Here is a 13,043-nt window from a genome sequence, read left to right as displayed (position 1 = left end):
AACGATTATTTTCTAACTTATCTTTGTACAACAATTTAGGGAGTCTTTTGGGCTTTCTTGAAGTTGTTTTTGGTTAATGCTCAACTATACTGCGAAATAGAACATCTGTTTGCACTATAAGATACTTTATTTAAACTTTAAACCAAGGTTGGACATGTTTTATTCAATCATTTAGATTAAATCTATAGCAATTGTCGTATCAAAAGAATTCCATATTTTAAATAAAAATCGATAAACCTCCTCGGTATTCAGATACGCCGTGATCACATATCTGAATCCCTCCATTGCACACTTTGACAGAATTGCCAAAAGGGAGAAAAATATGAAGGAGGGTTAATATGGTCATAAAATATACAGTAATTCATCCTGGTGTTTTGTAATTCTGCTGGACGCTTATAATACCACTGGTGGAATTTAAATATGCTTCATGCGGTTTATAATTCCGCTGGAGGGATTCAGGTATCCTTCCAGAGGTTTATAATTCCACTGGAGGGAATTCAGATATCATTCCAGAGGTTTACAACTCCACTGGAGAGATTCATATATCCATCCTGAGGGATTAAAATTCCACTAGAGGGATTCATATATCAATCCATCCTATCCATCCTATCCATCCTCTCCTTCCTATCCATCCCATCCATCCCATCCATCCCATCCATCCCATCCATTCCATCCATGCATTCATCCGTCCACCCTCACTGGAGTGATATCCATCTCGGGGGTTTATATTTCTAGTTGAATTAAAAATCCCAGAATGGATATCTGAATCCCTCCAGTAGAATTATATACTTCCAGGGTGGATTTATAAAGTATATCCAAAATGTTTCTAAATTATTAAGAAAACTTTGAATTAAACTTTGTTAAAAAATTTAAAAATTGAAATTTTTTATCCTGTAGACCTACTGGAGTGTATACTACTTAAGTGCAAGCGTAAACTCGTCTAACTTATAACTTTGAATGGAGCATATCCTACCTAAGTTTACCCTATAGACTGAGTTGTATCCTGTAGACTGGAGTGTATCCTGTATAGACTGGAGTGTATCCTGTATAGACTGGAGTGTATCCTGTATAGACTGGAGTGTATCCTGTAGACTGGAGTGTATCCTGTATAGACTGAGTTGTATCCTGTAGACTGGAGTGTATCCTGTATAGACTGGAGTGTATCCTGCATAGACTACTGGAGTGTATCCTGTATAGACTGGAGAGTGTATCCTGTAGACTGGAGTGTATCCTGTATAGACTGAGGTGTATCCTGTAGACTGGAGTGTATCCTGTATAGACTGGTGTTTATCATGTATACACTTGAGTGTATCCTGTATAGACAGGAGTGTATCATGTATGGACTGGAGTGTATAATGTATAGACTGGAGTGTATCCTGTATAGAATGGAGTGTATCATGTATGGACTGGAGTGTAACCTGAATAGACTGGAATGTATTCTGTAGTGACTGGAGTGTCCTATATAGACTGGAGAGCATCTTTGCTGTAGAATGGAGTATTTCCTGTAGGCTTGAGTGTATCCTGTATAGACTGGAATGTATTCTGTATTGACTGGAGTGTCCTATATAGACTGGAGAGTATCCTTGCTGTAGAATGGAGTATTTCCTGTAGGCTTGAGTTTATCCTGTATAGACTCGAATGTATTCTGTATTGACTGGAGTGTCCCATATAGACTGGAGAGTATCCTTGCTGTAGTATGGAGTATTTCCTGTGTGCTTGAGTGTATCCTGTAGGCTTGATTGTATCCTGTAGACTGAAGTATATCCTGTAGACTGAAGTATATCCTGTAGACTGGAGTATATCCTGTAGACTGGAATATATCCTGTAGACTGGAGTATATCCTGTAGACTGAAGTGTATTTATTCTCACGGACAAATAGGGACAAATCCGGCCATACCGATACTGTCCCTACTTTCCAATCGGAGATTTGGTCAATTCTAAACTTAATCTATTTCTATTTATTACCAATCTATTCTTTTAATAATCAATCTATTCTTTTAATAATCAATCTATTCTTTTAATAATCAATCTATTATAGCTATAATCAATCTCTAGTTAATATAATATATGTGTGTACGGCATGCAAAATCAATCCACACTCTTTTATACGGATTTTTTTTCTTATTAAAATTACACTTTTTCAGATAGATTTGTAGATTTGTATTTTCTATTTCAAATGAGAACAGTTTCGTTTTGCATTCATTATAAAACAAAAACAAAAAATGTACGGATTTCATGAACAATTATTCATGGATTTTCAAAATTTTAAAAGTCAAAATTTGGTAGAAGCACATTTTTGAAAATTTGGTCATCCCTAAACCTTCCCTGGAATCGAATCACGCGAGGTCTCACAAAAAATTAGGCCCGATCGGTTCAGCCGTTCTGACTTTTATTGGATACAAACAGACTGGCAAAATATACATACAAAGCAGAAAACTTGGGAGGAAAGATTCAAAACTTGGGAGGAAAGATTCAAAACTTAAGAGAAAGGATTCAAAACTTGAAGAGAAGGATTCAAAACTTGAAAAGAAGGATTCAAAACTTGAAAAGGAATGATTTAAGTATTGGAAGGGAGGATTCAAACAATGGGAGAAATGATTCCAAGTTTAGGAGGAAGATTGTAAACATTGGAAAGAAGGCTATAACCTTGGGAGGTAGGATTGAATCCTTGGGAGGAAGGATTTACACCGTGTGACAGTAGAAAAATATGCAAAAGTTTGGAGGAAGGGATTTTAACATCGGGAGAAGGGATATACGCCGTGGGAGAAAGAATACATAACTTTGGAGGAAGGTATCAAAACTTTTGACCAATACTTGGGAGAAAAAAGAGAGAGAAAGAAATATACAATTTATATGTTAGCTCTCTCTGGTAGAAACATTAAGTTTCAAACAATCAAATGATTTTTGCTGCAAACTCAAATTTAACATTCCTACACCTGAAAACTTGCAAAACTTTGATTTTTCAAGGTCAGGCTGTTTGATCCAATATAGGATAATTATGAAATATAAATGGATTACAAGATCGAGTTGCAAAGATAAATGGATTATCAAAATATAGTTTGTTGCAAAAAACTCAGCCTCTTTCTCCAGATAACGTTATTAATAAATCCTAAAACCCAACCTTCGCCCAACTCTATCCAACTCTCAAGCCATCCGTCTCCTCAACTCTATCTAAATCTTAAGCCATACTTTTTCTAAACACTTCCTTCAACACAATTTTATCCATCTCTCAAGCCTTCCTTTTCCTAAACCAAACCTTCTCTTCAACTTTATCCATCTCTCAAGTCCTCCTAAACCAAACCTTCTCTTCAACTTTATCCAACTCTCAAGTCCTCCTAAACCAAACCTTCTCTTCATCTTTATCCAACTCTCAAGTCCTCCTAAACCTGACCTTCTCTTCAACTTTATCCATCTCTCAAGTCCTCCTAAAACAAACCTTCTCTTCAACTTTATCCAACTCTCAAGTCCTCCTAAACCAAACCTTCTCTTCAACTTTATCCAACTCTCAAACCCTCCTAAACCAAACCTTCTCTTCATCTTTATCCATCTCTCAAGTCCTCCTAAACCAAACCTTCTCTTCATATCCAACTCTCAAGTCCTCCTAAAACAAACCTTCTCTTCAACTTTATCCATCTCTCAAGCCTTCCTTCTCCTAAACCAAACCTTTTCTTCAACTTTATCCAACTCTCAAACCCTCCTAAACCCAACCTTCTCTTCAACTTTATCCAAATCTCAAGCCCTCCTAAACCAAACCTTCTCTTCAACTTTATCCAAATCTCAAGCCCTCCTAAACCAAACCTTTTCTTCAACTTTATCCAAATCTCAAGCCCTCCTAAACCAAACCTTCTCTTCAACTTTATCCAACTCTCAAGTCCTCCTAAACCAAACCTTTTCTTCAACTTTATCCAACTCTCAAACCCTCCTAAACCCAACCTTCTCCTCAGCTCTATCCAACTCTCAATTCTTTCTTCTCCCAAACCCCAACCGTCTCCTTAACTCTTTCAAACATTTAAGCTATCTTAACTCCTAAACCCAACCTTCTCCAACTCTGAAGCCTTCCTTCTCCTAAACGTATCCAACTCTTAGCCCATTATTCTCTTAAACCTTTACAATTCATAACACATTCTTCTCCCAAACCTTTAAAGATGAGCGAAATTAAAGAGATGAGATAGATAAGAGAGAATTGCAAGGCCAAAGAAAAATACGGTGACACGGAAACGCCTAAACAAGGAAATGCCTCATCACGGAAACTGGTGTAAAATTAGCGGTAACCGAGCAAATTATTTATTTTTTTTGATGCATTTCCGCGATTTCTTCGAATTTTACGTAAATCCCTCAAAAGTCAGATTTTGAGGAGTTTCCTGTTTTTTTAGATCGATTTAACGAAATTCTTGATCCATTTTCGCTTTTTTCAAAAACTATAAAAATCTCCATTTGTTGATCGGTTTCCTCGTATTTTAGATAAGTTTCCGTTTTTTCAAAAACTGAAAAATCTCGGTTTCCTTAAATTTAAAACCGTTTCCTCATATTTTTTATTCGTTTCCGCTTTTCAAAAACTTAAAAATTGATTCGTTTCCTCAAATTTTAGGTCCGTTTCCTTTTTTATCAAAAACTTTAAAGTTGATTTGTTTCCTAAAATTTTAGGTCTATTTCTCATATTTTAGATTAGTTTCCTCCACAATCCTTCCAAAACACAATTTGTTGATCGGTTTCCTCAAAGTTTAGGTTCGTTTTCGCTTTTTACTGAAACTTTAAAAGTCTCACTTTTCTATTTGGTTTCCTAAAAGTTTAGGTCCGTTTTCACATATTTTAGATTAGTTTCCGCTTTTAAAAAAAAACTTTAAAAATCTAAAGTTTAACAACTCTACTATCCAATATTACAATCTTATATTACATTACAATTATATTTTCTCTTTTTCCTAAATCAAACAATTGTATTCGGTCCAAAAAAAATTTTAATAAAGATACTTTTCCCATTCATAAACACTTTTTTATTTCTTTTTCCTTTCTCTTTCTTCGTTCTTTACTTATTGTCATCTAGTATATATTCCAATTTTAACATTTCAACCTTTTTTCTCCTTTTCTAAATTCCACCACCCTAACTCTCCTCTTCACAACGAATATTAAATAATGAATGTAGGCTGGTGTAGAATAACAAAAGTCTTTATACCCTAGGCTCAGCAAACTGAGAAATGATTTTAAAGTTCTGGTTTTTCTTAAAAACATTATTCTTTTCTATTATTACCTTAGTTTTTTTCTTCTAATTAAATTCTTTTGTTTAGGTATTTTAAATATTTTTAGATATTTAATCCAGCTTTTGATGGTAAATTTTTAGAGTATGTACAAATATCTATTTATAGCTGAAACAAAATGTTGTAAAACATTTAACTTAAGTTTTATATTTGAAGTGAATATGATAAATTTTGTCCTCATTGGTGTGAGTTTAAATTTTGTTCGAAAAAAGTTAGCCCTTCTTAGTTTAAATCAGATTTAAAAATCATCAAATGAAATATAATTTAACCCAGTGAAATCCTCGCAGTTTCTAATCATTTTCTATTAATTTATTATAACTCTCTTAAAAAACACTGCGGCATCCCTGCATTCTTTAGATTTGGAATCAGGTTACAAAAATATAGAGTTCAGAAAAACTGAATTTGTGGCACGTGCTCAAATCCATAGAAGTGGTACGGATAAGTTTAGCCCTCCTTGATGTAACGTGAGTTTAAATTTAAACATAACTTAAGCTTGTTCCCTGATAGTTATCTAAAGTTAGTTCTTGAATAAACAGTCTGCTTTTCTTTCATAAATTAAGGATCTTTTGTAAAAACAAAGTTTTGTTTCTCAATTTTCCTTTTTTCAAGGCAAATATTGTTTCCTTTCCCCGAAAAAATAACGCTATTAGATGTCATACATAAATTAATTCTGAAAAAATTCAACCTTTTTTATTTGAGGATTACATTAAGATCATTTTAAATACTAATTGATTATTTGATTGAAATTCAGGGTTGTAATATCTGAATGATTTGTTTGAAACTAAATTGATTTTTTACGGTCTAAGTCGTATGTTGCAATTTTCTGAATTTGTATATGGCTCTAGGTTATTCGGTATGAGACGTCTTTAACAATTTTCTCCTTATAGACGCAACAGATAGAAGTAAGATTAGTAGCGATCAAAAGCGCTGGGTGCTTGAAAACCAGGATATGCCGGGGGGCGGGGTCAAATTGCCCCCCCCCCTCTAAATCCCATGTTTGATGTCCAAATATGACAAATGATACATCATTGGAAAGCTCTTGTGCTCTGCTTTTAGAATCTGCAAAACAATTTGCAAATTTGCAAAAATTGAATTTTTTATCGCAAAATCCAGTTATATAGTAAAAATGTTTGCAAAAAAAAAATTGTCCAAAAAATGCAAAATTATACATTTTTGAAAAGCCCTTGACCATGCCATTTCAAATATGCAAAAAATTTTGCAACCTTCTAAATAACCTGATTTTCAATCAAGAAAAACTAAAAATGTGAAAGGTTGTTTGCAAAAAATTTGCAATTTTTTTTTCGCAAAACTTGTGCAATTTGTTTCCTTATGTCAAAGACTTTCCAAAAAGCTAAATTTTATCAAAATCTGGCAAGTGGAAGTGGGTCAAAACAGAGATTTAGTTTGTTACAGGCAAAAACAGTCATTCAGGCAGTGTGCCTGAGGACTCAGGCAGTTAGTATTAAAGCCCGGTTTTAGGCCTAAAGGGAGGGCTTTGGGTATGTAGGAAAAGTCAGAAAATTTCAACAGCCTCAGACCAATACTTTTTGAGTTATGTAAACAAAAACTACAGGGGGGGTCAAATTGACCCCCCCCCCCCAGCAGGAATTGGGTTAAGCCTATACCCCCTTTCATTTTTCGCGAACAGTCCCTTTAAATCAGGGTGATAGAATGCCGTTACCTTCAAATTTATGGACTTTACAAAAGTTTTTTTAAATAAAACAAAATAAATATTTCTATATGTTTTTTAGCTTCCATACATCGACTGCAAAGGTTTTTGAACTATACTACCACCACCTGCCGAAGTTGCACAGACAAACCAAACGTTCTATCCAGTTTTTAATTTAATTTTCTTTCTCCCCATCTCTTTAAAATTTTCTCAGTCTGAAGTGTTTGTATCCTTTCCTATATAAAACTAATATTGTCTTAGGTTCAATTTTACACTTGATGATTCTTCAAATATAAAATATTATCGCCTTCTAGAATAGATCGGTGTGGAGAATAGATTTGGAACAGGATTTACGAAAAGCTTATTCCATAACTATACTTATAATGTTTCTTTTCGATTTTTCCTACAAATTCTTCTTTAAATAATATTTCTGAACTTGAATTTAACTTTTCAACACCTAATCAAAACTTACTTGTCAAAGTCATACACTTATTTTGTGCTTTTACATTTAAGAAACTCAGTTATTTGGAATATGCAAAAGCAGCACGATGTCCCAAATTTTAGAAGAAGTAATTTACCTTAGCCTATCGTTCATATTTTGTTTTGTGAGACGTAACAATTCAAATTATCTTTATTTATTCATACCTGTTCATCTAATCCTGCTCTAAACCTTCCTCCGGAAGAAAGTAACCGAGGACTCTCCACTTCAACTAAAACAATACGTTTGTTTTCATGCACTTTATTTCCAACGTCCAATAAGCGAACTTCTTCAGAAAAGTATCTGATTTAAAGAGGTAGTTTGGTCTGCTTTTGCAATAAAATATCTCTGTATAAGTAAGTTACTTGCTTCAGAGTACACTGTACAGTGAGTAAATATACCCTAAACTTACTTTTAAAAAGACAATTCATTCCATTAGCAGACTAAACGTCCTTTTGAATTATAGATCATAAATACATATATGTTAATTTATTTATCTAACATCCATTAACCCATCACACTGGAATGGGATTTTTGTCGTAAATAAAAGAAAATGAAAGATGAGTATAGACCTTAACCTTAATCTAATCAATAATATGGAAGAACACGTCTAGTTTCTAGCTTAAAAAACAATCAATTCTGATAATTTCTCCATTATTTCTGAAAAGAAATATGCGCAAGACACTTCGTAGAGACACCACAAATGAAAATAATCAGTTTTCATAAAGGAAACAATGGAAAACCGATTCATACTTGATCAGACAAAGGTTAGTGTTGCCACTCTATCAATGGAGGTCACTTAAATTACATGTGCAGTCCCTTTAAACAAATATTGTTCAAGTTTAACAATTTTAAAGTTTTATTGATTAAGCAGTTAGTTTTAAACAATACTAAAAATTTTAGATTAAAGGAATTGACTCTTTGCAACAAACTCTGATTTTCTAATCCCTATATCTTTGGATTCCAACGTCGTAAACCTTTGAAATTTCAAACTATGACTTAGTTAGATCAAAAAATATAAGTTCGAAATATCAAAGGTTTACGACATTGGGTTCCAAAGATATTGGGATTAGAAAATCAGAGTTTGTGGCAAAGAGTCAGTTCCTTTACAAATTATTTTGAACGACAAAATATTCAGGTCTGTTTCAATACAAAGTGACAGCGTTACAAATTTTTTAGAGTCTAATTTTAATTTTTCCAAAGAGATAGATTTTTATAGGTCTAAAGTTGGTTAAAGTATCTTTATGTGTAAAAATCTAAATTTGATTTATTTGAAATTATTTCTTTTTGTCTTCATTCTTTGTAAAAGCAGAGCAATTGGATTTTTTCATTAATTTTTTATTTTAGAATTTGGCAAATCTCCCAAAATGCTACATTTTAAAAACTAAAATACAAATTACGGATAAATTATTTTTTTGGGGGGGAAACATCTGGTATTAATTCGATTCTACAGATAACAGGTACATTACTTTATAAAGTAGATTCTACAGATTACAAATAATGTTATTTAAACATCTGGGATATATGTCAGCAAGTATACTCTACAGATTACAGAAAAGGTAATCTATTTGGAATTTCTGTTAGTGATTAGACTTAACAGATAACAGATAACTCAATCTGTCAAGTAGATTCTACAGATTACAGATAAATTAATCTATCTAAAATACCTGGCAGCTATTGTACTATGAACATAACAAATAAGTTTGTATGTCTAGAATATTTTGCACAGAGAAAGTGTTGTCATTGTTTTTATTATTTACATTTTTCATGCAGGTTTTATTTCTTTAGTAAAAAATGTCATATTACGTTATTGTAGATTTAATACAGATTGTAAAATTCTTAAAACTTATTTTTTATAGGAATATCACGAAATTCTCTTCATCAAATATTTCTTAAAATAAAGGAAGAGAAGTTTTAAATTATGATAAAATAAAACTTCAAATACTGAGCTCTCAGAGCAGAGAATGTCACAAGTTTTTTTTGCACAATTAAAAGTTGCAGCTGCAACACTTCTGGTTTTCGCGAAAATTTCGTCTCTTTCGCATTTATCGCTTAATTCATTTTTGCTAAAAAACGAAATTTTGCGAAAAAGTTTATGAAATACGAACAAAAATCCCTCACTTAAAGTTTTTCCGTTAGGGTCTGCCCTCTTCAGGATTTCGAAGAAGAATTATATGGAGTTCTACATATGATGGAGATCAATAATTGATCGAGAGATTCTCAACACAAACGGTTTTACTTCTGGAAGACTTACTTTTCTTACTTTAACCCTCTCTCGTTAACTCTTTTGTCATAAAGCTTGCAGTTTTTTACTTTAAAACTTGGCATAGAACAGCTTATAACTATTTTTATTTTAACTGGATGAATCCAACATAGAAATATATATGTATATATATATATATATTGCTTCCCCACAATGTAATTTTAGATTGTTAAAAAACGTCGTTAATAATTTTATTCAATATTTTAATATTGTAAAAATATCAAGAACATTTTTTTTTTTTTTTTAAGGAAAATTACTGTCAAAGGGACTGAAAAAGCCATTTCAAGAAATCCCTTTTCCGGCCATGGTCCATGGAAGTAAGTAAATTTAATTCTTTAATGTGTTAATCTTAGACAAAAACACAAAAATAATTGCATCAAGTCTGAGAGGAAGTGTTGATGTAACTTCAAGTAACCCTTCATTTGAAAATAATGGCATTTCCAAATCACAACGGTACCCAAGAAACTTTTGTCTGAGCATCAATAGAAATTGTTGCGTGTTTTTTATGGAAATTTTTCTCAATCAAAAACTTTTTAAAGGGCATGCCATTATTTTTCTTTGTTTAAATGGAGGATTAAATGAAATTACGTCGCAGTCCCTTTATTGTTTTTTTTTGGTGGGTTTTCTTCATAACGTAAAATGACTTACTGCACTAGAACGCTTCGTGTTTAAAAAAATTAAAAAATAGTCCATGACTTTTTTACTAAATGGGCTATCGATCTAAAATTTTTTTTTTCAAAAACCCTTAAAAATGGATAAAATGTCATATGTTAATATTTTTTAAAAGAAAAATTAAATATTTTTCAACATTTTCCAGACGTTCTTTTTAAACTAGGACATTTCATTCTAAATGGAATGCAGCTTGAAATTACGTCTACAATCCCTTTAGCAATTTTTTCCGGGCTATTCTGTTCAGTTTTAACCATCAAAATTTTCAAAAAAATAAGGTTTTAGGTCACAGTTAAAAAATACAACTTTTTTATTTCTTTTCCATAATTTAAAATAAATGTTTCTGTGCATTATATTTTGAAATTTCAAAAAAAAAGACTTTGTCTGATTTTGCAAAAAAAAGTTTGCTTTATATTAAGAGTCACGAAAATTGAAAAATTGGTGTTTGCCGAACTCAATACATCCTGTAAAAAAAAATTTAATTCAACAACTCAGATTCGCAATTTATGATCTGGAAATCAGCACAAAGGCCCCGAACAAAATTTCAAAAAATTTAGTTTCATGTCTCATTTTTTGGAAATTTGATACTGGATTCAGTTTTAAAACTTGTTTTTTAATTAGCTGGCCTTGTAAAGTTGGACTACAAACAAGTATCACACTCCCCTTACTCAACTCTTAGACACAAAAAAAAACAATAGGATAAGGGTTAAAATTGATCAAAATTGTTTAATAATTGTTTTAAATAAACATCAAGTATTGCTCTTAGAAGACTTTTCCAGAAATTTAATATTTGCTCAAACCTTCAATACTCTTCAATCTTCGTCAGCCTATGTTGGTCTTAAATGGATTTAAATATTTCAATCTACATTTTTTAAATACAAAACTCATTTTTTACATTTATCACAGGGTTTTCATCCATTCCTTACTGCCGGGGATCCAGGGGGGGTCAAGGGGAAGATGACCCCCCCCCTTTTGAAAAAAAGGGGTTCAGAGTATCTTTTGACCCCCCCCCCCTTTTCTGGAGACTAACCTAAAAGTTTACTGTAATTTGTTATCCAGCAGATGCTTTAACAAAAAGCATGAACAATGAGAGATTTAATGATTTGGCCCTATAATGAACATTCATAGAGACATCTTAGAAACCGTAAAACTCGCAAAAGTGTTTAAAGCTTTTATAGACAAAAATCCCCGTAAAATTGAATTTAATTTTTTAACAAAAAATAATTATAAAAATGCATAACAAAGTTGACAGGCTTTCTTTATTCTGGAAGATTAGATCTTATATCTTTACACAACTTTGCAAACTTTACTTTTATTCCTCATGTTTAGTAGTTTACATATATAAATAGTTTTTTTTTTAAATTTTAATAGGGATGGGCAATATCCAGATTCATTTTACAGGAACTTTTAATGTTTTTAGACTTTTAAAAGGTATTACGACAATATGAGAAGGTTCCAATATTTTAAAACTTTATTNGTTCGTTTTTGCCTTATGTTTTCACCTAGGATAACAAATTTGCATGTTTGATAATAGTAAACTTCTACAGAAGACAATTTCAAATCGTTGAACCCGTAAATCTTTTAAAAATCCAAAAGTGTTAAAAGTTTCTGTAAAACGAATCTAGCAATTGCCCATCGCTATATCTAAACCTACAGGGTTAACCACAAAGAATAGGAGTTAAGAACAGATTAAACTCTGCAATCTTGAAAATCGCATCCCTTGAGGTAACCTGTAACTTAATTAGTCACATGAAAAAACACCCTGAACCTTTTGCAGTTAATATCTTAATCTTAAACAATATGTAAACTTGTAGTTTGAAATTATGTAATGCCAATGGAAATGGAAATATATTTGTTTTATAGAGTAATATGTCTAAGGTAGAAATACTTGTACATACTATAAGAGTAATTTTCTGTTTTGAGCACTTAAAATACTCACTTTTAATGCTTATTTCTTGACGCCCCCCCTCCTCACTCACTACGTTTCGCTCGATACTGTACCCAATATTATTCAGACTTTGACCCCCCCTTTTTAAAAGATTAATCCGCCCCTGATTCCTTTTTCTCATTTATTAAATGTTTCCCATTTAAGTTCTTCAGTTAAATTTATTTTTTTCTATTTAAAGAATAAAATTTGTATTTCCCTGCCCCCAACAATTTTGATTGTAATTTCCGGCCATTTCTTTGTCCCTGGCTCTAATGTTACTTCTAATGATGCTTATTATTCAACCGACCGCTGTATAACACAACATGAATTTTTAGAAAATACTTGCTTATTCTTATCGGTCTTTCATTTTCACTAAAAGGTGGAACGAGAATTAAATATTTGTGGCTCGTATAGAAAATGATATTAGCCTTAAAAAATTGTTTAAACAAATCTTCTAAGAATTCTAAAACTACACAAAAAGTATGGTGGTTGTATAACCTGCAACAGCTGCACTGACTATGAGAAGGATATAAATCATGTGGCTCGAAATATATAATCAGTCACAGAACACTAAACATTTTATCTGAAATAGTCAACAAGGTTACAAATACAATAACATAAAAAAGCAATAATAAAAATCCAATTAATCGGCAATCACAGTGATCCTTAGGTTGCAGACTTTCACGCAAAAATCAATGAGAATTTTTCCAATAACTTCTCAGAAACTGAATTTGAATTCAAGTACTTTGAAGATAACTTGTAGGTTAGAGAGGTAAAATTTAAGG

The 13,043-nt window shown here is 32.1% G+C and overlaps 1 protein-coding gene across 1 annotated transcript in view; it reads right to left on the bottom strand.

Moving 5' to 3' along the window:
• The window catches only part of LOC111696308 (limbic system-associated membrane protein), a 28,852-nt gene extending 16,009 nt beyond the window's left edge, over positions 1-12,843 (bottom strand). The window contains exons 1-2 of the mRNA XM_023465879.1: positions 12,757-12,843; positions 7,567-7,631 (exon numbers count right to left, since the gene is read on the bottom strand). Coding sequence (XP_023321647.1) covers positions 7,567-7,631; positions 12,757-12,796 — 105 coding nt within the window. The 5' untranslated portion in view covers positions 12,797-12,843. The remainder of the gene's footprint in view (positions 1-7,566; positions 7,632-12,756) is intronic.
• Positions 12,844-13,043: the final 200 nt, after the last annotated feature.

The sequence above is a fragment of the Eurytemora carolleeae genome, unplaced genomic scaffold (genome assembly GCF_000591075.1).
Source record: "Eurytemora carolleeae unplaced genomic scaffold, Eaff_2.0 scaffold254, whole genome shotgun sequence".
Classification (NCBI taxonomy): Eukaryota; Metazoa; Arthropoda; class Copepoda; order Calanoida; family Temoridae; genus Eurytemora; species Eurytemora carolleeae.
Note: the sequence above shows the minus strand (reverse complement) of the source record. Positions and strands in the feature narration are given on the sequence as shown.